General features: G+C 48.6%; 7 protein-coding genes across 7 annotated transcripts; 4 read left to right on the top strand and 3 right to left on the bottom strand.

Moving 5' to 3' along the window:
• Positions 1–387: 387 nt before the first annotated feature.
• BC939DRAFT_502683 (T-complex protein 1 subunit delta) lies at positions 388–2,862 on the top strand (the record flags this gene model as incomplete). The annotated part of the gene is made up of 6 exons (XM_051560308.1): positions 388–487; positions 940–992; positions 1,102–1,191; positions 1,297–1,809; positions 1,911–2,735; positions 2,848–2,862. The coding sequence occupies 6 exons, from the start codon at positions 388–390 to the stop codon at positions 2,860–2,862; spliced, it is 1,596 nt and encodes a 531-aa protein (XP_051412839.1).
• Positions 2,863–2,967: 105 nt separating this feature from the next.
• BC939DRAFT_502682 (uncharacterized protein) lies at positions 2,968–5,528 on the bottom strand (the record flags this gene model as incomplete). The annotated part of the gene is made up of 7 exons (XM_051560307.1): positions 2,968–3,525; positions 3,659–4,177; positions 4,273–4,342; positions 4,431–4,540; positions 4,628–4,794; positions 4,871–4,988; positions 5,085–5,528. 7 exons carry the CDS (start codon positions 5,526–5,528, stop codon positions 2,968–2,970), a joined length of 1,986 nt encoding a protein of 661 aa, XP_051412838.1.
• Positions 5,529–5,573: 45 nt separating this feature from the next.
• Positions 5,574–8,031, top strand: BC939DRAFT_449799 (uncharacterized protein). Its single transcript, XM_051555432.1, has 6 exons — positions 5,574–6,187; positions 6,300–6,973; positions 7,062–7,149; positions 7,231–7,317; positions 7,403–7,518; positions 7,614–8,031. The coding sequence occupies exons 1-6, from the start codon at positions 5,989–5,991 to the stop codon at positions 8,001–8,003; spliced, it is 1,554 nt and encodes a 517-aa protein (XP_051412837.1). The 5' UTR covers positions 5,574–5,988; the 3' UTR covers positions 8,004–8,031.
• A 1,080-nt stretch (positions 8,032–9,111) lies between these two features.
• Positions 9,112–12,650, bottom strand: BC939DRAFT_476672 (uncharacterized protein; the record flags this gene model as incomplete). The annotated part of the gene is made up of 5 exons (XM_051558610.1): positions 9,112–9,393; positions 9,507–10,246; positions 10,343–11,874; positions 12,152–12,206; positions 12,413–12,650. The coding sequence occupies 5 exons, from the start codon at positions 12,648–12,650 to the stop codon at positions 9,112–9,114; spliced, it is 2,847 nt and encodes a 948-aa protein (XP_051412836.1).
• A 349-nt stretch (positions 12,651–12,999) lies between these two features.
• BC939DRAFT_139653 (uncharacterized protein) lies at positions 13,000–16,065 on the bottom strand. The gene is made up of 2 exons (XM_051550140.1): positions 15,658–16,065; positions 13,000–15,554 (listed from the first exon to the last, which is right to left on the bottom strand). Exons 1-2 carry the CDS (start codon positions 15,751–15,753, stop codon positions 13,134–13,136), a joined length of 2,517 nt encoding a protein of 838 aa, XP_051412835.1. The 5' UTR covers positions 15,754–16,065; the 3' UTR covers positions 13,000–13,133.
• A 1,261-nt stretch (positions 16,066–17,326) lies between these two features.
• On the top strand, positions 17,327–19,469 carry BC939DRAFT_502679 (uncharacterized protein; the record flags this gene model as incomplete). Its single annotated transcript, XM_051560306.1, has 5 exons — positions 17,327–17,587; positions 17,666–17,721; positions 17,811–17,898; positions 18,481–18,763; positions 19,276–19,469. 5 exons carry the CDS (start codon positions 17,327–17,329, stop codon positions 19,467–19,469), a joined length of 882 nt encoding a protein of 293 aa, XP_051412834.1.
• A 3,142-nt stretch (positions 19,470–22,611) lies between these two features.
• On the top strand, positions 22,612–25,869 carry BC939DRAFT_139560 (uncharacterized protein). The gene is made up of 3 exons (XM_051550139.1): positions 22,612–22,708; positions 23,014–23,271; positions 23,365–25,869. Exons 2-3 carry the CDS (start codon positions 23,055–23,057, stop codon positions 25,620–25,622), a joined length of 2,475 nt encoding a protein of 824 aa, XP_051412833.1. The 5' UTR covers positions 22,612–22,708; positions 23,014–23,054; the 3' UTR covers positions 25,623–25,869.
• The last annotated feature ends 220 nt before the right edge of the window (positions 25,870–26,089 follow it).

Here is a 26,089-nt window from a genome sequence, read left to right as displayed (position 1 = left end):
AACCATATGATGGGGGTCGCATCTTTTTACATGAGTTTAGTGCAAACAACCTGGACCTCTGAGGCTCTGCATACCATAGTAATGCGTCAAAACAGCAGCACTTTATTACTGATAACACTGAGTCGTTTGTCCCGATCAGATCTCTGAGTAAGCAGCTCGTTGGCCAGCTCAAACAGACCAACTAGTCAATAGTGTTGTAGACCCAATAAATAACTGGCCTTTAAAAAAAATGGTGGCGAAAAAGATTTATTTCCAGGCCAGGCCAGGCAGTGACGTGTGGTTTATCCGACTTGACCTGATCAGTTCTTCTCTGGCCTTCTGGAACGAATCCCCTCCATCAACCCATCCCTCCCATCCTTCCCATCACCCACAAATACAGCACTCGCCATGGTTGACGCAGCACCAGCACCTAGGACCGGAGGCGGATCGTTCAAGGACAAGGACAAGCCCGTCGAAGTCAGACTTAGCAACATCATCGCCGCCAAGGGTACGACCTGAGCCCCTCACGTTAATGTTCTTCTTCCCCTCCCCATCGCGTCTCTTCTCGGTCATCTACCAAGTATTCAGCCTCTCTGGACTACCTCGAGAAGCACTTCGATTCGAGCGTGGTGAATAAAAAATTAGTGCCCACGGCACTGGTAGCAACGACGTTTCTCGGCAGATTCCAGTGATCTTTGGCGCGCCGCGAGAGGGCAACCCTGATTTGTTCACTGCTTCGATCATATCACGGCTGAAAGCGGCAACAAGGAACGACACAGAATAACGCAAACTGCTGCGCTTACCTGAGAATGTTGCTCAGTCAAAAAACAGGACTATAACCAGGATTCGAGCGCCATTCGCGCGACCATGGATCAATTGCCCACGCATTCTCTGTTTCAGTTCAATTTGCTGTGTACTGACACGTACCGCATTTCTCCTTACATTAACTGATTCCTATAGCTGTCAGTGATGCCGTCCGCACCTCTTTGGGCCCTAAGGGCATGGATAAGATGGTAAGAAGGAATGCCCAGGTTATTCAGTTGCATTCCTTTTACAACATACCTTGCGAATCATGTTGTTACACAGCAATTAACGTACTCATTTTCATGGTGCTGGCATTAGATCAAGACCAGCAATGGCGAGGTTATTATCACCAACGACGGTGCAACCATCTTGAAGCACATGGCTGTTCTCCACCCAGCTGCTAAAATGGTAGGATGTCTTTAATGCGATTTGCTATGCCTGGCATCTGGAACCCGCTCTAGTGCACGCTACCAACAATCAATCTGCACTTGATATCTCTCGATTTCTCTTTAGCTGGTCGATCTATCGGCTGCTCAGGATGTTGAGGCTGGAGATGGTACCACGTCGGTCGTTGTTTTGGCAGGATCTTTGCTGGGTGCTGCTCAAAAGATGCTCAACAAGGGCATCCATCCTACCACTATCGCAGAGTCATTTCAGAAGGCCTCTCACAAGGCCAACGAGTTCTTGACTGAGGTCGCCACAAAGCTTGATCTTTCGGATCGCGATTCCCTTCTCAAGAGTGCCAGCACATCTCTCAACTCAAAGATCGTCTCTCAGTATTCTGGATTATTTGCACCTATCGCTGTCGACGCCGTCTTGAGGGTCATTGACCCCGCCACCGCTGTCAACGTAGATTTGAAGGATATTCGCATTGTGAAGAAAGTCGGAGGAACGATCGATGATACTGAGTTGGTCGATGGTCTGGTCTTGGCTCAAAATGTCCTTAAGTCTGCCGGAGGTCCCACCAGGATTGAGAAGGCCAAGATCGGTCTCGTTCAGTTCCAGCTCTCACCCCCCAAGCCCGATGTAACCCACCTCTCTTGAATACTGATTGATCCATTTTGAAATTTGTCCCGTATATGTACTAACCCGTATTAATATCCCATACTCGCCAATCCGCTCTATAGATGGAGAACCAGATTATTGTCAACGACTACCGCCAGATGGATAAGATTCTGAAGGAGGAGCGTCAGTATCTGCTCAACATGGTCAAGAAGATCAAGAAGTCTGGATGCAATGTTCTCTTAATCCAAAAATCAATCCTCCGTGATGCTGTTAATGATCTTTCACTCCATTTCTTGGCTAAGCTGAAGATCATGGTTGTCAAGGATATTGAGCGCGATGAAATTGAGTTCATCTGCAAGAGCACGGGATGTAAGCCCATTGCGGACATTGACTCGTTTACAGAGGACAAGCTCGGTTATGCTGATTTGATCGATGAGGTTCAAGATGCTGGATCCCGTGTGGTCAAGATCACTGGAGTCAAGCATGCTGGCAAGACTGTTTCAATTTTGTGCCACGGAGCCAACTCCCTTGTGTTGGAGGAGGCGGAGCGTTCGCTGCACGATGCCCTGTGTGTCATTCGCTGCCTGGTCAAGAAGAAGTACTTGGTCGCAGGAGGAGGGGCACCTGAAATCGAGATTTCTTTGAGATTGCAGGAGTATGCGAAGACGTTGCGTGGCATGGAGGCACATTGCTTCCAGGCCTTTGCTGAGGCATTGGAGGTCATTCCTATCACCCTGGCCGAGAACGCCGGTTTGAACCCCATCGCCATCGTCACAGAACTGCGTAACCGCCACGCCTTGGGTGAAACCACTGCTGGAATCAACGTTCGCAAGGGAGCTATTACAAATATCTTGGACGAGAATGTCATCCAACCCTTACTCGTCTCTACAAGTGCGATCGAGTTGGCTGCCGAGACCGTTAAGATGCTGCTCAAGATCGACGACTTGGTAAGCCCCAGCCTTGAATTCAGATTGCAAGAGTTCCGTACCGACAATAATGTTTTCGAATTTAAAGAGTATTTGTCTCTAACGCGCATCCCAATGCTCTTTTGTCTGCTAGGTTCAAACGCGATAAACCACCTCATATTTCCCAATCTTCTGTTCCGCCAAATGTTTTTCTTATAGTTCCTCTACACCATAAAGACGTCGTTATGCAACTGCAGAATGTATTTGTTCAATTTTATGACGGATTTACTCCAAGTGCTTGTAACCTGGACTGCAATCCTGGAAACGGGTGTGGGCAATGCGTCGGGTCATACATCTTTTGCCACAGAGGCGATGCTGACAAACTGGAGTCCCTTTGAAGATCGGCAATATTGCTCATCACATCCTGTATCCGCAATCTGTCTCGAATGAGAATAATAGATGGTATTTGAAATGAAAGGAGTTCAAACAAGAGACCGGCCAGCATCAGTGTTGGTGAGGATGGTTCCAGTTGAGCTTGGCGTTCCAGGAGAGGGACCAACTGCTCGAACAACTCTAGCAAAAAGTCGGCACAGACGCTTGGTCCAGCTGAAAGGCCAGACATTCGGGAAGCACTCGAGAACGATGTACAGAACCAGGTCGATGAATCTTGAGCTGGGAAGAGCAGCAGAAATATGGATAAGGCCATCTCTAGGTCGTCCTTAAAACACCGGCTCTGGTCCTCTGCACTGGCTGAGACATTGGATCGTGGTTCGTTTCTGTGTACGATACACGCCAGGAATATGTCCAGACACACTGCTATCACTTTACGGGTCTAAGCAGATTACCTCGGTTAAAAACCACTGTGGATCTAATTGCGAGGCAAATATTGCAGTCCTCGCGCTACCTACCATAAAATGCCTTGAATAGGCGCCTTCATGTAATTTTTTGCAAGACCGCAAACATACGGCTGTCATGCACATTATCCTGGGTACGAGCTGTAAAGGTGCAACAACAACGCTTTTCAACAGTAGCTTCACAAAGTCCAGCAGGTAACTTGAATGGCTCTCGGACGAAACTTTCCCGGAGCTTCGAAATGAGCAGCAAATTTTCTCACTAGCCTCTTCCAAATATGACTGAATCCAAGACGACGAATCCTGTGATAACAAGGCTGCATCCAAAGCTAGATCAAAAGCGTGGGAGATAGTACGCTTATCCTGCGTCTGCTTTGATAAAGTGTCCCGATGGCCTAAGGCCGAGTAAACCTGACGTTGAGCCAGACAGAGGTGGACCATTACCTCGTCAAGGACACCCTGTTCTCCCATAACTCCACTGTAGATAGGGTTGGGCTCAAACATGGTGAAAGTAATGCCCATCGCACGTATGACCTCCAGGAACGGTAGCATTTGGTGCCTGTATTCGGTCAAATAAAGATTAACGATCAAATCCCGATCAAGAGTGTTTCTCCACTGAGCAGCGGCCATGTGCTAGAGTTCAAGCGAAACAGGATCATTGTGTTAGACTATAGTCTGTTGAGTTGATAAGTATCCATGAGTGTGAAGTTCAGATTGTAATAAAGAACCTCAGCGATGATATCCTTTTGACAATATCCTGTGGGATCCAGAACAACAAGATCCAGATACCGGTACAGCCTACAATCAAGAACATTAAAACTCGATGGTCAATATCAAGTCAATCGTGGCTGGGGCTATGTCGGCGCATTGGTTGAGGCTAAAATACCTGCACTTTTGTTGCTCGTAGATAGAACTAGGCTTGCGTAGACCGATCTTTCTCGCAATCCGTTTAACCGCAGATCTGAACTCTATGTCATCGTACAAGTCCTCCTGGAGCTATTTGAATGATCAATGTGTACGTTGGCGAGTCAGTCCATGGATTTTCAAATACTAGAACGCTAGTTCACGCTGTTGAATCCATACCAAGTCCTGTATTCGTTGCGAGAGGACGATCCGCGTCTCCAGATGGTGCAGAATAAAGTTAGCAGGTCCCAAGATGAATCGCAAAATGGATGTTCGTGCATAGAGTGGCAGCGATGATACGGAGATAACATCCAAGCAGACAGTGCTTGCGAGACTACGCAGCGGATCTGTTCAAGCAAAATAAGATGAATCGGATTTTTATCAAACATGTCCGTACATCGCTGCACGAGTTTGCCAACTTACAGCAGTTTTCGGTGTCCTTGAGATATATGCAGAGTGTCAATAGCCGTTCGCAGTCGTGGGTCTCCGATCCCTCCATGATAGACGCAATAACAACATTGAATATAGCACCCGCGTTAAGCTATGCAGGAATTTTCGCATGGTAGTCGCAGCCAGCATTAATCTCTACTTCTGTCCATTAGCACTTTGCCTAAACAGCATTTGATTTATACTATACCTCGATGGATTCTTTGAAGGAGCTACATGGCCTTGAGAGGTTGACAATGGCGTGAAAGAGTCGGTCAGTGAGCGGTATCAGCATTTCTGAGTCAATTGCTGCTAACACAACATTGGCCGAATCGTTCTCCAGATCGGTGCTCCCTTTGGATATCAATTGGGTGGTCTGGGGAGGAACAGATTTTATGTAGGCTGCGAGATCCTTCAGTAATGATGGTAGATATAATGGGGCGATAGAGTTGATGATGGCGTCCTTGTAGAATACAAGGATGGCCGCCAGTAGCCTGTCAGCTTGCTCTACCCCGGCAGTGTCCTTGGTGCGATCATGAGGTCCCACGTTGTTGATAACGGGCCGTTGGTGCTGCTTGACAGGTCTTGTGGAGCTGTGAAGGTCTATCCGCGGATTGTTGACTAAATTCCTTGCTGCGATCTTTCTGTGATTCATGGTCGCATCGGAATGGGAACAAAAACGATCCAACATTGCGTTCCTCTGAACGTTCACATAATTGGTGGCAATGCATATTTGCGGTCACGACCCCTTCGATCCAGGGCCATACCTGAAAATGCCTCCTCACCTTCTTTGCCACTACCCCCTCGTCCTCTCGAATGCGGCATGCCTTCATGACTACAACAATGATGAATGCAGACGCTGGAAAGAGCCATGCCAGGATTCCTGACCAAGATGACGAAGAGCAACAGCATACACAACAGGAGATCTTGCCAGACACTGCAGTCGGAATCCTTCTACGAATGCAAGAAGAGTTCAAGTGCCCAATATGGTATGGTGCAATGACTGCTGGACATTGCCTCTCACAGTGCAAGGAAGCGCTATGGTGGCCAATGATCTCCTGTATTGGCACTGACAATGAGCTGTCGTCAACTGCTATCTCGTTAGCCTAGGTACAATGGATGAACCAATGTCAACCGGGTGCAATCATACGTTTTGCCGTCAATGTATTCTTCATGCGCTGGATCGCATGGAAGGATGTCCTCTCTGCAAGGCTCGGGTGACCAAAAGAAGTTTGAACAAAGTCGGTCATTTGGGACAATTAATCAACGCGTTCCTCCGACTGAGAGAGGCCTTCGAAGTCGAGAATGGATCAAGTATGTCACAAAATCTTACACTCGGTGATGTTTGTTGCCACCAATTTAACAAAGATTTTTGGTTTGGTTGTTGACCGTATGTACTGCGTATCATGGCGTCTCGCCTGCATAGCATTATCGCAGGCACCCAGAATCTATGAGACCGAACCTAAAGCCAATCTAACACAATTGTTCCCGTATCCTGAAAAGATCGGGGGGTCTCTGAGCACCGAACCAAGGCCTCAGGAAGAGCAATATCCAAGTTCGTCACTCAGCAGACCTGAAGATGCGGGTAATGATACAGATTCAACAATCGCGCCGGGCAACAAGTCGGAAGATAGTAACGGTACACAGCCAAACGATGAAGCTCTACCGCAGAATCAGGCTAGCGAGTTTGACATGGATATTGATAGCTTTGATGTGAATCTCGACACCATCCCGCATTCGCAGGCCGCCTTACTCGCCGAGAAGATGATATCTATGATATATCTTGTCACATTGGACGAGACCATAATAAGACCTACAGCACCAATACCAGAAGCGCCACGACCACAGATTCGATTACGCCAAAAGCAGGAAGACTCGCAACCTGATTCTCGAAGAGTAAAGCAGGAGCAAGATGACGACAATGTTCGACTAACTCCCACACTTCAGGACCAACTAAACCCTGTGATCCCAAAGCAGGAACCGGCATCTACAACGGCAGACCCCGGTGCAAGCGCTGACACCTGTCCTCCAACTCAGAGCCCATCGTCAAAAGAGACGAACGTCATTCTATGTGCGACTTTCATGTCACCCTCAAAAAAGGTGAGCTATAAGCTTTATGGTAACTGATCCCTCTCAATAGCATAGGATTTTTTGGTTAACACTACAACTCTTTTGCTCTTCGTATTAGCAACAACTGGAGCATGCGGCGAGGATACTTAAGGCGAGAGCCATTGATGACTTGGTTACCCGACCAACGCATATTGTTATGGATTTGAGTAAGTGCTATCGTTCTATGTTTTATTTTCACAGTAAAGTTGTTCCTGTACTAACCTTAGTCTTCAACATATCGTGCGTAGCGCTGGAACAAAGTGAAAGCGGCAGCGGACGGACCGTGAAATACTTTTTGGGTGTGCTCCGCGGCTGTTGGGTCCTTCGATATGAATGTAAGTGATATCGTTCACTCTGTGTGTATTGTCTTGTGTCGAGCTGTTCCCTGACACCCCGCCTTAACTTATTTTGTCGAAAAAGGGATTAATGTCTCGATGAGTGCAGGGTATTGGGTGGATGAAGTGCCGTACCAAATTTATGATAACGAGTTTGATGTCAATGCTCCCAAGAAGTCGCGTATCAGTCAGCAGCGAGGGGTAAGCCCCAATCTCTTGTCTGTTTTGATGCGATTGTTCTTTTTTCCCAGGTCATTAAGCAATAATTTGTCTTGTTTTTTTTTCAATATCGCTAGGAACCTCCTCTGTTTACTGGGTGCGAGGTGCAGCTCTTTGGTATTTTCAACAAACCCACAAAAGAAGAAGTCGAATTGATTATCAGAACCGGTGGAGGAACTGTCGTCCCACAACTTTTTCTTCGCGATACACGGTTTGCACGGTCAATTGCGAGCCATCACAATTCTGCAGACACGGACGTAGTTGACGAATCTACGCGGCATCTTATCTTGTATGATCATACCAGCGAGGGTGTGATGAGTCTAAAGAAGCTGAAGACAGAAGTACGATCGATGAAAGAGCTGGCACAGTCGTTGGGCAAAACTGTTCGGGTTGTGCATTGCAAGAATCTGTTTGACTCTATTGCGAAGTATGATATGAACCAGCTGGTGGACACGGATCCTGCATAACGTTGCAATTCCCTATCCTACGTCGTCAAATAAATGTGTTTTCAAGCTTGTCTATTTTACCATTCTTAACCACAGCATCATTATATAGTCTATTTTATCTTGGCCCTGATTTACCTTGTTACAGCAAATATATTGTCTGCGTTGTTTGTAGCGCATACATTCTGTTTCTTGATGCGGCTTGACACGCGTAGTAAAACGTGTCTGCGGTACCGCATAACCACAAAGCAACAAAGCAACAAAGCAATAGGATCGATGTCCATGCTGTGCATTATCACCGCCGTTGTTGTTACTTTACATCGCTTGTCGATGTCGCACCCGAGCACGACAGAACTTCATATCCAATCCCTCACGGCGCTAGTGTCAGACGATATACAGCCAGTATGCGACGTCTTTGCATGATACAGCGGTGAGGTTGATAAAGATGTGGACATCTTCGGGCCCTCGCATGATGCGTGCGGGAGAAACGCTCAAACTCATCTACTGCCAGTGGGCCAGCAGATAATCGCGTAAACTGCGACTCATAACCCGGACATAAACGACATGCGGGGAGCTCAACAAAAAAAGGGGACTCTGTTCTTGCCAGAGAAAAGAATAGAGTAGAAAAGGACTTTCATCAGGTTGTGGGACAGTGCGAGGTACAGACGAGTGACAGCTCAAATGAGGCAGTGTGAACATTGGTACCACCGGGTTCAGAACAGAAACTTAAATATCGTGCTATACGATCCCTCCTATGTAACAGAGCCCATACGCAAGCGCTGGGGTCCAGTATACGAAGGGTCATCCGAGTTTTCCATGCGGGCAACATCAAGCGGGGGACCGCGAGGCCTACGAGACATTTATTTCGCCTGTTCAATTATTCGAATATATAAAGGGGAAGATCAGATGTGTGATCTTTTCAATCCAATGGCGCTAATGGAATGAGGGCTAGCGGTGCCAACATACTATTCAAATACAAAGGGCCTGAAAAAAAAGTTTAGGAACGTAATGCATATGGCTCTTTTTAGTGTAGTTGTACGATATTATGGAAAGCATGCTTTACAAAATCACTGGCAGCTGCCGATGGCAAAATGCCATAATTAATATTATTTACAAGTAGAGAAATAGAACACTATGGGTTGAACTCAATGTCGTGCATGTAGTTTCCAAATTCAACGCTGTCTATCATGATCTCCCGTGCGTCCTCCAGCGAGACTAGGCCGCCATCTCCATGAATCTTCACCCTGTCCTCCGCAATCAGTCGAAGGCCCGCTTCAGGGACAAGAACCTGTTGGATATATTCAATTGGCTTCTGAGGCTGGGCCAGTTCATAGGTTAGAATTTTCGTCTCTATAAACATCGACGTCAGGATCTTGCACAACTCTGCTGAGCCCTTCGATCCATAGTATCCTGGCTGTTTAGTGTCGAGTAAACCCCAACAAAAGCAGATGTAGAGGAAAAAGGAGCGTTAGCTCACTTATTCAATGGAGTTAGCATTGTAGTACAGCGGTGTGTTGGCGCACGCACCATGGTCTGTGCGACATTCGCCAGAATAACATGAGGATTCCTTGCTCCTAAGGCCCCCATGCGCTTATAATTCTCCAGTGCCTTGGCCAAGTAAACGCTCGGTACTGTTCCTTCAATGACGCCTCTCAATTCATCCTTCATTCGCCTGACTCGCTCAGGCAACAGAGTGAAATCAATATGGATCGGGTACAGGCGCTCGATCCCCATCGGCACAATATTTTCCTCCGAAATGTGAACGCGACAGAACTCAAACTTATCCATCAATGAGGGGCCTCTGACAGCAAACGGATTCTCTCGTTTCTCATTCTCCTCCCCATTTTCGTCCTCGTCCTCGTCTTCATCCACGCACCCATTGCTATCACTGATCATATGGATTATCGGAGTTGTGCTTCCGCGCGCACCTGCAGGCTGTGGTTCTACAGGACCACCGCCTCTGGGTTGTAACCTGCGTGATCGTGGTCGTGGCCTTTTCATGATAGGTTTCGGTCCTTCTACTACAGATATCGTGGCAGTGCTCTGCGCCTTCCAACCCGCGGGGTGTCGTTTTTGCTGCTGTTGTTCCTGTTGTTGTTGATATTGCTGGTGTCGCTGTTGTAGCTGCGACCGCAGCTGCTTCAAATTCTTCATATCGGCAAGAACTTTGGCCAAAGCACTAGCCAGTCGCATAGATTTACTTTTGGGCAAGGCATCTCCGCAATATGGACAGACATTCTCAGATCCAATGTCTTCCTCCACCTCCACTGTGAAAAAAAGGAGAGAAATAAATGAGTGAGGCTACGAAGCAGCGTCCACACATTCGACACTCGAAAATTGAAATAAAGCAATAAATGTCTCACCGAACTCGATATCGTCATCCGAAAGGAAAATGTAGTCATCTGTTCGAGTCCGCTTCTTGCTAGGCGAGGGCAGCTGAAACCCTTCCTTATCAGCAGGTGCTCCTTTTGCCTGAGCACTTTTGAGTTGGGTATCGTCGTCCGGAGTCTTGAAAGGGACGCGCTTCACAGGGGTACTATGGTGCGATCCAGGCGCTACAAGAGACACTGGATCGCTCTCGCATTCACTAGTTTCGCTCGATTGAGCCCGATTCCGCTTCCTGCCCACCATCCGGTCAGCGTTCTCATCATTCGAGAATTCAGACAAACTCAAGGTGTCGTAAGGATCTTGGGCGCTGTTGGACCCGAATGCTGGAGAGGACCGGTCTTGGTCGATTAGCCGCGTAGTATTGGGAAGAGGTTTTGGCTTGGCTGAAGAGTTCACTTCTCGTTTCTCGTGAAGGCTAGGATCCCGTTTCCGTCCAATTTCATCAATGCCCGTGTCATCCTTTCTCGCGAAGTGAGATGAACTCGACTGGTTATTGCGAGGCTTGATCGACTTAGTGCGCCCCTCTCTCGTAGCCATGGAAAGCCGATGCCCCTTATTGAAAAACTTGTTTGCTCTCCTTTCCTCGCTTCTACGTTCCTTGACCTTGTCAAACCTAACATTCGACCTGTCATTCGATCCGCCCGCCTGTGCATCCTCTCGAAGCTGCCTCTTTGCACCATTTAATTGACTTCCAAACCGGTCTGTGTTTCCAAAGATATCGTGAAATGCTATACGAGCATTGTCCGTTACTTCCATTTGCTTTGACTCTGGGATTTGTGCTTCAGTCGGATTTTTAGACTGTGCCTTTCCACCTGAGGTATTCGACATCCTGCTTTGAGTGCTGTTCTCCTGAAAATCGTCATCGCTGTCATGGTCATCGCTGTCATGGTCATCGCTCCCTGATCCTTTATAACGCGCGTAGCTGGCCCGAGACCCTTTACAAGGCACGAAAATAAGTTCCGTTTTCGTCTCACTGGATTGTGGTGTTGTTGGAATAGTTGACGACAACGATTTCCAATCGCGATTAGAGCAGAGGCTCGATGAAGACGGCTTTGATGAGAGTCCTGGTTTTAATGACGAGTTATCCTTCTGTTTCGGTTTAATACCAAGTGGCAGAGCTTTGAGCGGGTTCGCATCCTCCAAGTCAGAGTCCGTTGAGGACACCAGTTCTCGGTCGCGAACTAAGTGAAGGCCTGACGAGGGTTGTTTCGATGAGAGTTCTGTCTTAAATGAAGGGACATCCTTCTTCTTCGGTCCGATACCAAGCGGTAGAGTACTGAGCGGGTTCGCATCCTCCAAATCAGATTCCGAGTCCGAAGGCTCCTTGATAGTGCTGTCTTGCTGAATTCTGCCTCCTAGTTTGCTCTCTTTCTGCTCATAGCTGGAGTTCCGACTGTGAGTTTCGCTTCTGTTTGTGGAATCCGAATCATCCCGTTGTTGCCGTCGTTGCTGTTGCTGCTGCTGGAGTCTACGTCTCATATCCTCAGGGGCCCCCCATCGCATCCGGCTTTTATGATCCAGAGCGTAATACTCATTCATAGACTTGGGAGGCGGCGGCAGTGACGATATTGGCTCGATCTGTCGCTGCGAAGATGGTCTCCTGTTCTTCGTTGGGATGCAAATGCTAGGCGGCGGCCGTGCTCGCTGTGAAGGCGACGATAGTAGCGGCGATTCTTCTCCCAGTGCTGAAGGGTATAGAGACGGTATCTTGATGGGAGTGCCTTTCGTGCGTTGGACTGATGGTGGAGAAGCGATCGGAGATCGCAATGATTGGTAGTGCTTACTCTTGGGTGTCGACGTGGATCGTTTTGATGATGACGAGAACTGTGGTTTTCGGTGCTGTGGCGTTTGTTGAGTATCGTGTTCTTCTATCATATCCCCTTTTCGTCCCTGCGGAGATTGAAGATTGCTAGGTGGACCATCATGGCTTTTTCTCTGCCCCCTTGACACTAATTGCTTGATATTGGGAGGTATCGACTTCAGAGAATTCTCATCCAATCCTGCTTCATCCTCGGACGAAACGACGCTGTTCATTCGATCTGTACATTCTCGTCGCTCCTGGCCCTTATTCGTCCTGTCGTTGCTCCTATCGAATAGCTCGTCCTCATCATCACTTTCAAATCGCTTGTGCTTGGCCTCCCATTTTTTTGTGTATTTCTGTTGGTCGCCTTCATGGTACTTGGACCTAGAATGGCCTCCAGACGCTCCTCCCGGCGAGCGATGCTGGGATGAATAGGCCCCTTGTCGCACCATACTCTCAGGCGCCGCTTCCTTGTGTACCATGTATTAAGTAGGCAGGGTCCTTTATATCATCCAGAACTTTACTTGGTAGAGTCGTGCCTATCTGTTGTCAAAGCTGGTTATCAGTATATGTTTGCATACCTTTTTGTCCATTGGAGGACGTTCTGACGCCACCAAATATATACCGGATCCCATACCTCAGGAATGAAGAGCTGATGAGCCGATGCCTGCAACAGGTTAATGCCAGCTTTGCCTCGAGCAACTTTCCTGCGATTGCGTCTCTGCTCCGGCTCTTGAAATATCTTGTCCGATGCTGCCGTTATAGTGTTCTAGAACCGATGGCGGTAACTGATCAACGGAGAACAAGCTATTTTTGTTTGCTGGCGCAAAAAGACCACGCTCGCAAATAGAGCTGTGACTTGCATACCAGCATTTCCACGGACCTTGATATCCGGTTTTATTACTTCGAATGGTATTTTACAGGAGGACACTAGAAACACTAGAAACAAAAAAATGAGGCAAATGCTACTGAATAGCAGGCGATCCAGAAGATGAGTGCGTTCCTCCCGAGACCGCACCGGCTTCAGGGTCAGTCTGTGGTGGTGATGGTAAAGGCTGCTCGTGTGCTGGCTCAGCCGAAGTTCTGCGCATCGCCATGGTGAATCCAGGAGCTGTGGAGGCTAGAGCTGAAGAATGAATGGACATGCCGTTCCTACTACTGAGTACCAAGTGGGAACTTCTCGAGGCACGCTGAGCAATGGTCGCAGACTCGACATTAGCCCGCATTCGACGCACAACCGCCTCGATATCCGCAGGATTGATTGAAGACCGTCTCCGATCCGTAAATGTTGGCATGGGGTTGCGGTTGGGGTTCGGAGATGGGGGTGTCGGTGGGACGCTTCGTGGTTGGTGGCCGTCCACACTCAACCCTTGGCCATGCGTATCTGCACTGCCACTGATGTCGGGAACTACATCCGGCACATTGTCATCTGCGGTTCTTGTAACTTCGCCTTCTGCCAGCTCCAGGACCGGTGTTAGTACTGGGGCGCTGACTGTTGAGGTAGCCCGTCTGTCACCAATCGATGGTGATCTGGTGCTATCGCTACTGTTCTGGATATCTAGTGGATTGTCGACTGTCTGCTGACGATCGTCACTCTGATCCTGTGGTTGACCAGAGAATCCAGATGCATTATTGACCGTAAGTTCTAATACAGGGGCTGCAATTTGTTCCAGTGATCCTTGACCCTGAGCAGGGATAAGGGCAGTAACTTGCCCTAGGCCCTGTTCTTGCGTCCGCCCTTGTTGCAATTGCGATTGGCTGATAATGGCGCTGGAATTATCAGAAGCGATATCCGGACTTCCAGTGGGGTTCGAGAATCGTCCAACAAGACGCCTCCTTCGACGTCTGCTTACTTCTCCAGTCTGTAAAACTTGGTGGTCCTCCTCGATATGCAGCTCTGATGTGAGAGCGTTCCTCATAGCAGCTCGGCCGCGTTGTGTACTATCGCTGAACTCGTGATAACGCTCCGATAATGGCATCTGTGAGGTGAGATTTGATGACGACGATGCGTCCCTGTTGGTGTTTCCCTCTGGAGCATCAGATGCAGGCGTTGGTGTCGAAGGGGATGTGGGATAATATTGGACTAACATCAGGCCATTGTCATGTAATTGGTATCGTGGCTGCTGCTGCTGCTGATCTTGTTGTTGGGTATCTTCTGACGACCGAATTCGTTCTCCTTGCAAAGCCCGAAGTGTCTGTCGATGCTGCTCCAATTGTGCAAGCGAGTGGTGCCGTTGTCGTCCTCTTGACTGCAACGTTTGTATGTACAGTTGACGAATTTGCTGCTGTCGCAGGTCCTGAGCTTGACGATACTGCTCCTGCATCTGACGTGCCTGATCAATGCCAACATGTCCAGGTCTTCTATCTGGGGAGGCTGGACGGGCGCCGTATAGTTCGCCAGAGGTTGGATCAAAGATCTCAGAGGTAAAAGACGCCCCTGGTGACGCCGAACTCCATCCATCCGTGTGAAAACTATCGGGAACGTTCTCCATGGACGTCGAGGTATCGTTTGCTCGTGATAATGGTCGGTAAATAAATGCACGCTGTCGCTCCAATGTTTCTCCTCTCCTCCACGATCGTCTTAGCGTTGGGCCTGACCCCGTACCCGCAGTGGAAGAAGGCGAGGATGAAGATGGTCCTCCCGATGTGTTTGCTGCATCTGCTGCGATGACGGATCCCGATGTGGACGTTCTCTCCAATTCCTGTGATATACGATTCTGTCCTGACCTGTTCTGACTAGTCGTCGTTTCCGTTGATGAAGCAGGGTTGGAAAGGGAGCCCATGGTACTCATTAGCGAAGGCTGACCCTGATGATAAGCAAACAGATCGCTGGAAAGGATCCTCTGGGCTATTCTAGCACGCCGTGTCGTACCTCCTTGGCCGAATCCTTGGCTCGACAAGAGATATCTCAGTGCAGCGCCCGAAGAAGAGCTGGACGATGCGCCTTCATTTGGACCACCAGGCGATCCAGCGAGATTCGAGGGCGACCTTGCGATTGAGTCCCTCTCCAGGGCAGGCAGAGTATGCTGCGAAAAGGAAGAGGGGCGCTGAGAATGATGGTGAAAGTGGTGTCGATTCGGGCTCTGATCGGTGCCATTGTCATTGTCATTGTCATTGCTGGTGCTGTCATTAGTGCTGTTGACGGCGTCATTGATGTTGCTGTTAGTGGTACTACCGCTACTGCTGATGTTGCTGTTGCCACTATCCTGACCAAAGTAATGGTGGATAGTGTGCGGGCGAGAATGGGCTGAGTTTTGGGCGTTCGGGTGCACACTCCTGTAGCGTTGGGCAGTCTCCTTGACAAGAAACTCAAAGACTCTCTTTGTGAAGTGATCGTTCTCGTCGAAGCAGTCGACAAACTGCTCAAAATCGAAGGCGTACGCAGGCTATTGGAAGCAAATAAAAGCCGATAGGTTAGGAATCCCAGGTAGGCTGAAAGAGGGATCTCCCATGAGTATGCCATCAAAAAAGAAGAGAAAAGAAACGTACGTTTTCCTTGTTGACGGTGTCGAGGATCCTGTCAAAGAGCGTCTTGATTTTTGTCATCAACTCATCCTCGAGATTGCGACCCACTGGACGGCCCATAATAAGGAGACGGGTTCAGTCAGGGCTTGATTGTCTGCTCTGGTCTACAAGGAGGAACAACGTACAACGGTGCAACGGCGCAAGGCGTTGATGCTGTGCGTGTGTGTGTGTGTTGTACACAAGGAACGAGGAAGGAAAAAGAAAAGATGCGATGGTGATGCAAGCAGTCGTGCGGAAGCGAACAAACAAAAGAGCGACTTCTGGGAAGAGTGAAGGATGGCGATGAAGGATGGCGATGAAGGATGGCGATGAAGAATGAAAAGGAGTTGATGATGCGGCAGTGGATGACTTTTGTGTGGTGTGTTTTTTTTTGGCGGAAATGTAATGGTCTGTGTCAAAAAAGTTTTCTAGTAATGCTCGAAATGGATCACGTGTCAGATCATTACCATGGTCCTCACTCTGTGGAACAGTCTTGGCACGCCTGCGCGTCTGGGGGGATCTGGTGTCAATAAAAAAAGGCGCTGTGGAACAGTCTATAAGTCCAACAGCCCATAGCTGGACCGTACGTATTCAAACGATACACCTTTTCCATTCTAACGATGAAGGAGTTCGAGGTGGACTGACTGAACTCGATCATAGAATAACAATCATTACTCCAACCACAGAAATATGCGATCCCTTTACGTGACGGTAGCAGATCAACGCTAATCTATGCCACGTCGATTTTTGAATAGCCCGGTGTTGAAAAACTGTGCTGAATAACCCCATCCGGACAATCTAGTGGCATATCTATTTCATTTGTACTTGCATAATAAAGCTGCTCTTTGCATCAATTTTAATGCTACACCGTGGTAAAAATAAGTACTATTAACCGTGTAAAGAGTATAACGTGACCTGGCTGTATGGTTAGCGCGCGGCATTGATTCTAAATAACAGCACTCTTTTATCAAGTGTGCTCCCTACAACCCTTTCTCAATCGCTCCCATATCCCGCCTCAGCTTTATCGCTTCCATAATCACCTTTATTACCCTTATTTTTTGGTATTCAGAGATTCAGAGATGGGAGTCGAAGGCACTTTCCCGCATTTAGGGGAACGGAAGGTGGAGATAGAGTACATGAACACGGCCTTCGTCCGGGACGTGGACGCGGATGTCCTCGGTTTATAGTCTCTTACATCCGTGCGACCCGCCAGTGAAGCGCACACGAAGCGTTTCGACGTGCCTCCCAGTCTACAACTCCATTATCACCAACTGAGTGAGTCGTGACAGGACTCGCCCGCGCGCTCACAAGACGATGTCGCAGATGTTTACTCAAGGCCTGACAACTATCCTGCACTTTGATGGTTCGCCGACGACGCAGAAGGCGCTGATGTGGGGAAAGAGAAAGGTCAGTAGCTGCTGCAAGGATGTGGATATTATGAATGATCAGGCTAAAAAAATTCAGAAGATGGTGGACTCCGATAACACCACAACACCAACCCATCCTCAAGAACTCGCAAATGAAAGCTTGTTCAGTGGATCCAGAAAGCGAAGAAGAGTGGAGTCGCTGCAAGAATGATCAATTCAGCATGAAGAACGGTCCCATTACCAGGTAGGAGGAGTTGGGCTGGAACGTGTATTGCTGCATTAGAGAAATGGACGTCCGTATTGGCCGCAAGGCCAAGCAACATCCTGGTCAGGTCGTGGTTGCCTTGATTGACTCAGATATTCTCGTTCATGGGATGAAGGTGCTCCTCAGAAAGGGCCTCCGTAACCGCACCTCTACATCATATGAGATGGAAGACGTGACTCAGAAGCTGAGTGTCAGCGAGGCCCAATGGATTGTAGCCGCCGTCGTTACGAACAACGACTACACGAGCCATGTGACAGGCCGGTCATTCGCAAAGAGCCTCGCCGTACTGCACGGATGCGGTTCAGATGACAAGCAGGCCGCCTTGGATTAGTATTGCAGCCAGGTGAAAATAAACAGCGAGATGCTCGAGTCGTCCAAGCAGATTCTCTTCGATAAGGCTGAGATCTCGGAAGAAGAGTAAGTGCATTTTGCTACAGAGTATAAACGATGGTTTACTTTTTTTTATTGTCTTACCATGCAGATTCCTACTCACTCTTCTTATTTAGTAAGGCTTCCGGCAAGATCGGCGAGACGGATGCGGATAGGATTGAGGCCGTGACCAGTGAGGTAGCCATGATCATTGAGGAAGTCATGGTGAGCGAGGAGACCAACCAGGGTGACATGAACAAGAATAGGACCATATTTCGTGTCTTAGGTTAATGGCAATGATAGGAGAACTAGAGGGCTTTAAAAAAAAAAGAATTCATCTTTTTATCTTTTACATTGTAATTGCCGCATGTATGGCAAAAATTACAAGGCGAAGGAGTTCACCTAGTATACCTTCAGCACCGACCAGTATGATACGACTGCATCGGACCCCATCAGGAGCAGGAAACGGAAAACCAGTTCCAAGGGAAAAGGCAAGGCTAGCGACGCAACAAGGAGGGCAAGAGCCAGTCCAGGACCAAGAAACCCACAGAGAGAAAATTCTACGCAATCCCGCCTCAACAAGATTCCGGCAGCAAGAGTACATGAGCCCAGAAATGCCTAGAAATGCCTAGAAAGAACGTTGGAAACATAATCGGGGACATAGTAAATTTCGCGACATTAATGATGAACGCTGAGACGATTGATCGGTGCCTTCAACGCAGACTGCAGCAGAACTGTGGCGCCGTTGATTATCTTGAAGCATCAACATATCGAGACGACTATTCAGGGCTTCGTTAACCTCAACAGGGATTTGATCAGGTCCGGGAGCCTGGCAACGTTCAACTATATCAGCGAGACCATGGCAGAGCATCCATCATTCCATTCAAACTCAAATCCGTCACGACAAATTCCAGTATACTCCACAGGAGGATCAGAAATTTTTCGACGCTCGTAAAAGGGATGCACCACCAGGACCACAGACTTGGGGACAGCGGCGGCAGCTTTGGCTCAGCATCAACGACACTCAAATATTCCAAGACAATGCTCGGGAATAATAACTCCGTGATCCAAAGAGTGAAGGGGCACCTCGGTAAGGCTGTCCCGACTCGGTTTCTGGAACAAGTTGGCTAGACAGTGGGTATCTGATAGATGCCACCTCCGGCCATTTGCTTCTAAGTTGAAGAAAAAGGAAAGTGCTCCGGTATGTCTTTCTATCGCGGGTTTATCATACAACCTAGATACTCGTTTATTAATCAATGTCTTTTGTTCTAATATACTTCACGACCACAGCAAGTCTTCAGTCTATGATCCAGTGTCCGCGCCTTGGGTCCTCAATACTAGTTGCCATCCTCAAACCGCTTCACATATCTTCCGATGCCAGCTTACAAGAATACCTTCTGGTTGATCAGCGGAAAGCGGTTAGTAGAATCTGTTTTAAGGAGAAGACCAAACAAGGAGGTCAAGAACAAACTAAAAACTATCCGGAAGAGCTTTTTCGAAACCATAGCAAGGAAACCAACTACAATCGACGCGCTTGTGCGGTATTTCCCGATAACAAGTCCTTGCCACATGTGCTTGATCTTCATTTATTGCCTTGTCAAGATCAGCTCGACGTACTTACGATCCAGCCTTCGTCCACACCAGAGAGCAAAAAGGCCAAGGACGATGTCGAGGCAGCATTAAAGGAGAGTATCCTGGTCATGGATAGCATCACTCGGGCTGAGAAGCACATGCTCGCTGGTACTCTGCAAACCGATAGGCATCAGCTCAAGTTCCACGCTTATAGCCTGATTTAGCACAGGAGGAAGGAAGAAGGCGAGGACAAGGACAAGGACAGCAGCGACAACGCCTCCCAGAGCAATGCCTCTTGCTCCACAAAGCTGCCGAAAGTAAATAGGATGATCAGTAGGACGTCGGAGGCGCCAGCAAGACCTCAGTCGAGTTCACGAGGTTTAAGGTGAAGTACCTGGCCGAAGCGATCCCGGGCATAGATGCACTGCAGGTTACAGATGCCATCAGAGAGCCCAAACTCAGGGCTGTTCGGTCATCTGTCCTGACCCGACTTATGATGGTCTCCGGCCATCGGCGTATGACACAGCGCGCGTGTTGAACCCCAAGACCGGCCTCCAACGTGATCGGGGCCACACCGCTGGCCAGAACATGGCTAACGTAGCCCTTCAATGGAAAAAGGACTTTAAGCGGCCCGACGCGCTGAACCGGCAACTTGTCCACAGGCAGGAAGCACCCATTGGTACGGCGCCTACTCGCACGCGAAAAGACGGAGCATGATGCATATACAGATAAGCCATCTGCATCGCCTTCCTATCCCTATCGCCGGATCGTCTCCTTTCCTTTTGCGTAGGACGCCTAATGTCGTTGAACAAAAAAACGCGTGCAGTTGGAATGATGGAATGGAGGCGAAAAAAAAGATAAAAATAAGATCGTTGAGGGGGCAGTTTAACGATTATCGAGACACCCCTGTCCCTGTCCCTGTCCCTGTCCCTGACTTTTCCTCAACCTCCCTGGCGCTCTTTTCTTTTTCCCGTCCTCATCCTCCATGTCCTCATGGAAGCAAGTGCCCCTAGATCATCATTCGACCTACAGGTACGTAAAAAATGAAATAAAAAGGTCCGCTCCCAACACGTTTCAAAAGAAGAGAAAAACCCTTGAATGAATCATCCAACCTCATCCATCTCTATTTTGCGAAAGAAATGTGTGAGGTTCTCGACGTGTCCTTTTTTGCCTTTGCCATGCGGTGCGCATAATTGCCCTTGTGTACAATGTATGTTTTGTATGTGTAGACGTAGTAGTGTTGTCTACTCGGATCGTTTGAGTGGGAAAGGGAGCTTTATTTATTTATATCGGCGACAAGTTTATAGGCGTGGTTCTTAGGGCCAGCCTACTTCTGTTGTCCAGACTGTTCTCTTGGTGCAGATCCTCTGCGGCGTGTTTTCTGTTTCGCCCCTTTGTTCACGTCGATGGCTGTAAGTGTGTACTTGTGTCTATGACACATTCTGTTGTTAAGAGGAATGGCTATGAGCATCCAGCCTGTCTCTCGTGCTACTTAATTACTTGAGGCATTGCCATTGAAGTTGGCCATGTGCTCCTCTCCGCTCCTCTCCTTACTGTTTTACAAGTATGTTTGCTCCTCGTAGTCGTTTTGTTATTTGTACGTATTTGTATGTGTTTGTTGCTTGTGGAAGAAGCAGCTCACTGCCGGTTTTTTTTCTCCCTTCCTTCACACTCCTTTTTTTTTTTGGTCCAATTGTTCATTCACTCTTTTAATCATCGCCTTCATCCTTCGTTTTTTGATCGCTCTCTTTTTCTTATTTTTATTACATTACCACATCTTATACCACCCCATTGTCGGATACATCCTCGTCTGTACCCTGTACGAGTCTTTTGTCGTCCTATCCCACGCTTTGCCACACCCAGCTGCTCCTTCAACGCCCCCTGTTTGTTGTTTTTCCTCATCTCTTTTTCCCATTCCTAATCTCATCCTTACTTAATCACACCACCCTGGCTGCTCATCATCATACCCTTTCCCCCCTCTTCCTCCCCCTCTTTCTTCTACCTCCTTCCACCACTTCCTATCCTTTGTTCATATTCTCTTTCGCCCTCTATTTATCTTCCCACTCCTGCGCTCACTTGGTCTCCTCACACTAGAACTCAATTACAATTGCTTGATATTTAGCCTCCCTCCCTATTTTTCACACTTCCCAATAGTAGAATAGAAGTGTCAATAAGTTGCCACCAAAAAGTACAGCAGTAACCTCCTCCGGCCATGGCGAGTCTTTCTCCTCCCAACAACACCGTCAGCATGAGGATCCACCATCCAAAGAACGCGAAGGCATCAACAGAGATTAAAGAAGGTACGGAGCCCTGCCTCTTTTTCATTCTTCATCTCTCTCTCTCTTTCTTTTTACATTTTCAAGCTGTCCCCCTTCGAATCGATTCTGCACCTCCCCTCGAGCGCATGTCATGTCCCTCTTGTGTAATATGAGCAAGGCAAGATCTCGGTTGTTGGACACACCATTATTATGGAGAACAGAAAAGGCCCGTTTCCAATGAAACGCTCTTCTGCCCTTGAAAATGTGCGCGGTCGCTGTCTGAAGACCAAACCACTCGGGAGAGGAAAATGTCCTAGAGTGGTTTTCTGCTGCTAGAGAGGTCCAATTGTCGTGGTTTGGCGTGGCCTTGAGGCCTTGCTTGTGTGTTGGTACCACTCAGTTGCTTAGTTGCTTAGTCGCTTTCGCCCGGTGGAAAAAAGACGTGCTCCTAGGAAGATCGAATGCGACTCGTCATATCCTACCCCCTCGCCCTTACCCCTCCCTTTCTTCTTTTCCTCCGACTCGCAACGGGCAGTAGTGCCATATGAGTGCATCATCGATACCCTCGCGTGCTTATCTCCCTTGCACCAATCCCATTGTCATCCTGCTCCTGAACCTGCTCCTGCACACCTCTGTTGCACACTTCTGCACTTTGCTCTGGACTTGACCTGGTCTCATCTTTTTGTTTGTCCAAGAGAAACAATCGATATCCGAAAGCACACGGAAGATGATATGGTCTTGCGCTGTTGACCCCTCCTCTATCTCTTTACTGTGTGCACACAGTAGCAGGTTTCTATTCCCCCTGCTTTACCATCCATCCTTTTTTGCTCCTCCCGCAGCTCTATTTTCCCTCCCCTATCACTCACACACGATTGTGAATGAATGTACTCTGTTCGGCGTACAAAAAAGACAATTGAACAGAGTTGTTGTTGTTGTTGTTGTGTGCACATACACTCTCTCTCACACCTAGCATTGTGTTTGTATGTGTGTGTGTAAAACATCTACAGTGGATATCATTGGATGATTCTCTTTGTTATGCAGTGTGAGAGTGTGTGGTTCTTTGTGCAATCCTCATTCTTGCAGAGCGGGGCCATCAGGTTATTTCTTTAGTGAATTACACTTTGAAAGTTCCTTCTTTGTGCTTTGCCTTGTGTCTTCATCATTAACGTGAAAAGCGTATCTTTAGTGGTAGTCATCCACTCGAGGTAAACTAGCATCGATGTTGTTGACCAAAAAGAAAAAGAAGAAAAGAGATTATCATAGATAAACGCCTTATTCACTCACAAAGAAAAAAAAAAGGGGGGGTAGAGGGGAACCTCGGCGGGGAAAAAAAACAGAGGCTGATAGTATACCGAGGGGAAGGGGAGAGGGGAGGATATATGGCAACAGTGGGACCATGGTAGCATTGTGCCAAGTACAGGAAGGGCATTGGTGTGTTTGCCTCCCTCCTAAAAGACGAAGGCACACAGCACAGTTACTAAACATTCTTTATCACGCTTTTTTCGTGTAGACCCGGAGCTGTGGAGGGACATTCAGGCGAATGTGCGCAAAATGGACGATCTCTACGACGCGACCTTCTACACATGGCTGCGGTCTGAGGACAATGTCCTGGTCACTGCGTCGTATCTGCAGCGGCTCGCGGGCGAATACGACCTCGACCGGATCGAACATGCATTGTGTTGGCTGGTCAACGGATGGCGACTCGAGTCCATTGCTATCCTTGTCAAACAGGTCACCTTCGACTGGGTACTTACTAAAGGAGACCAAGGTGGGCACTTCACTGCAATTGACTTTGATTGAACACCAGTAACACCCACTAGGTAGTATGCTGACCCTTTTTGTTTGCCGTCCTTTTTCTTAGGTGAGTTGAACAGAGCGAGGCTGGTGCTGGCATTGACGGACAACTGGGCCATCCAGTACATCGCCCGTCTAGCATGCACCCTCCTCACCAGTGCCACCGTCTCGTCACCCCCACCACCATCGCTGCTAAAGCTCTCGCCCTCCCACTCACGCATGCCATCCCTGCCTGGTTCCCCGGTCTATTCCCCTACCGTCAGCATCTCCACGCTCATGCTTGGCGCAGACGGCCACTCGTATGGATCAAATTTGACAATGGCATCCCGTCCTTCCACCCCACCATTGTCTACTCGGCCTGCGACCTCTTCATCCCCGTCATCGCCCTCGTCCTCCATGGTTACCTCGCCCGTCTTCTCGGGGTATAGCCCTCAACCAACACATGGCCGGCGCATGGCCATCTCCAGGAGATTAGGCTCGCCCATGCCCATGCCCATGGCCTCAGCTGCGGCAGAAGACACGGCCCTGCATCTGGGACGGCACAGCTCTGCGACCGGACCGCTCTCACCAGCACCCCAGCGAGCTGGCCACTTCCGTCAGAGCTCATCGACTACCCCTACACAGCACCAACGGCACCAGGATCATACCCAGCAGTCAACTCCATTACACTATCCATCCTTTACAGCCACTCCAGTCTCGGCCGCAACATCAGTATATCCGTCCCCACCACAACATCCAACCTATCACCCACACCACTGCACCCTTTCACATCATAACCACTCGCCATTGTTGCAGCAACAGCAACAGCAACAGCAACAGCAACAGCCGCACCCACATCGTGGCATCGTTCATACATCTCGTAGCCACGGATCAAACCCCCATGTTCGTCAGCAGTCGCAGCCGGGAACTATGTCGACCTCGAAACAACATTGGCTACAGCAACAGTCGTCTTATTCAAACAGCCCAATCTTTTACATGAACAAGTCACTGTTTATGGAGGAGCTTTCCAGGAAGTGGAGCTTTTGTCGACTGTCAGAGTTCTTCCAGTGCATGGATCCAGCATCGGGAATTAGTCATCGATTCAAGTGCAAACTGCTGAAAGAGAGTGCGCTGAAGGAGGAAACAAGCCAGAAGCAGCAACAATCAGCAGTGGCGTCCAAGCAGACCCCAAAGGCGGCAACGGCGACTCAACAGCGGCAGCGCCATGAGCCAGAGCAAAGCAAGCAGACCGAAGGCAGAGATACGGAAGGCAATGTTCAAGTAGAGGATAGGCCGTTGTCGCCAATGGACCATTCGCCCTTGGAGGTTCCTGTAAATGGTAACCTGGATCAGACAGGCGATGTGGTCATGATAGAGAGTGCCGGCAATGAGACGCAGTCGAATGTCGGCTGCTCAACACTGTCCCGCACATCATCGTCGTCTCTCCAGTCGGCAGTCATTGGTCAGGAAATGGAGGACACTCGTGAAGCCATATGCCTACACCCATTCGACAGCTCAGCAGAAGTCATGGCACCAACAACAGCCAACAGCACCCGGACAACATCGGTGCCAGCGTCTACCTCGCTCAATGCATTCCAACTCCAGCAGTCATACCAACATACGGACTATAATGATGATATGAACTCTGGACTGAACCGTGGATGCAAGGGCACGGATGGAAGCCATCAGCATTGTCGGGCCCAGACGGTTGAGGCAATCATGTCCAGCACTCTTGGAGCGACGGGATCCCATCTCTCCTCCTCTCCATCTCTTTTGTCCTCGTCCTCTGCACCGTCCCCGACATCAACATCAGCTGCGTCTGCATCACTGTCGACGTTGACACTAACAGAGTCTGGCATGGAGCAAACTTCGAGGCCGATGTCGCAACCACGTTCGCAGCAGCACCAGCAATCGCTGTCGCCTTTTGCCACGAATTTCACGACCCAGCCCCTCTATCGCCACGCGACCACACTCTCGGTATCACCCGTTTCATCGTCAACGATCTCATCGAACTCGTCTTCAACTTCTGCAGCAACAACGTCGGGCTCGTCCACCTTGAGCATTCATCCCAATGGAAGTCAGCGCCATACCCATGACTCGACTTCGACCAAGAGAAAGAACTCTCTTGGAGTCGGCTTGACGCCACAAGCGCACTGCTCCTCGTTTTCGTCCACATCGTCTTCGTCCGCAGCAACGCACTCATCTGCGGATGCGTCCATGTCATCATCCTCGGCCATCTTCCCTGGTGCTCGCCGCACGAGCACGAGCACAAGCACTACGAACGAGGACTTGAAGCGATTGAGGTGCAGTCGACAGAACAGCGCCTCTTCTACGTCGGGTATCTAAGAGAAAAAAAAAAAAAAAAAAAAAGACCATGATACCACGCCAGAAGTCCAGAACGACTCGGCGTTATTTTTCCTTTCCTTATCCCGCGCATTTTTGCATTCTTTCTGATCATCATCTTCATTGTTATATCCCTTTATCCCATATTTTGTAATATTTTTGCACGGTTGTGTTTTATTTAGTCTAGTAACTATAGCAAAGTACTACAAATAATGAGTAGTGTTTTTTATCTACACCAGACTTGCATCCTGTAACGATATGAAGGCATTTGATTTACTCCTGGCTTTTATGTAACTCCTCAATATGCGAGTGCGAAGAAATCTTATTCTTCAAATTGAAACCATAAATCATATGTCCATACGCGCATGGCTCGTGGTTATATGTCGCGTACCTGGCTTCCTTCCTTCTTCTGTATATGGAAATGTGTATATGTATGTTATGTTAATATATATATGTTATTTGATGCTTGG

Source organism: Gamsiella multidivaricata, assembly GCF_025024155.1.
Source record: "Gamsiella multidivaricata strain RSA 2152 chromosome Unknown BC939scaffold_28, whole genome shotgun sequence".
NCBI lineage: Eukaryota > Fungi > Mortierellomycota > Mortierellomycetes > Mortierellales > Mortierellaceae > Gamsiella > Gamsiella multidivaricata.
The sequence above is the reverse complement of the archived record's forward strand: the minus strand, read 5'-3'. Positions and strand labels throughout refer to the sequence as shown.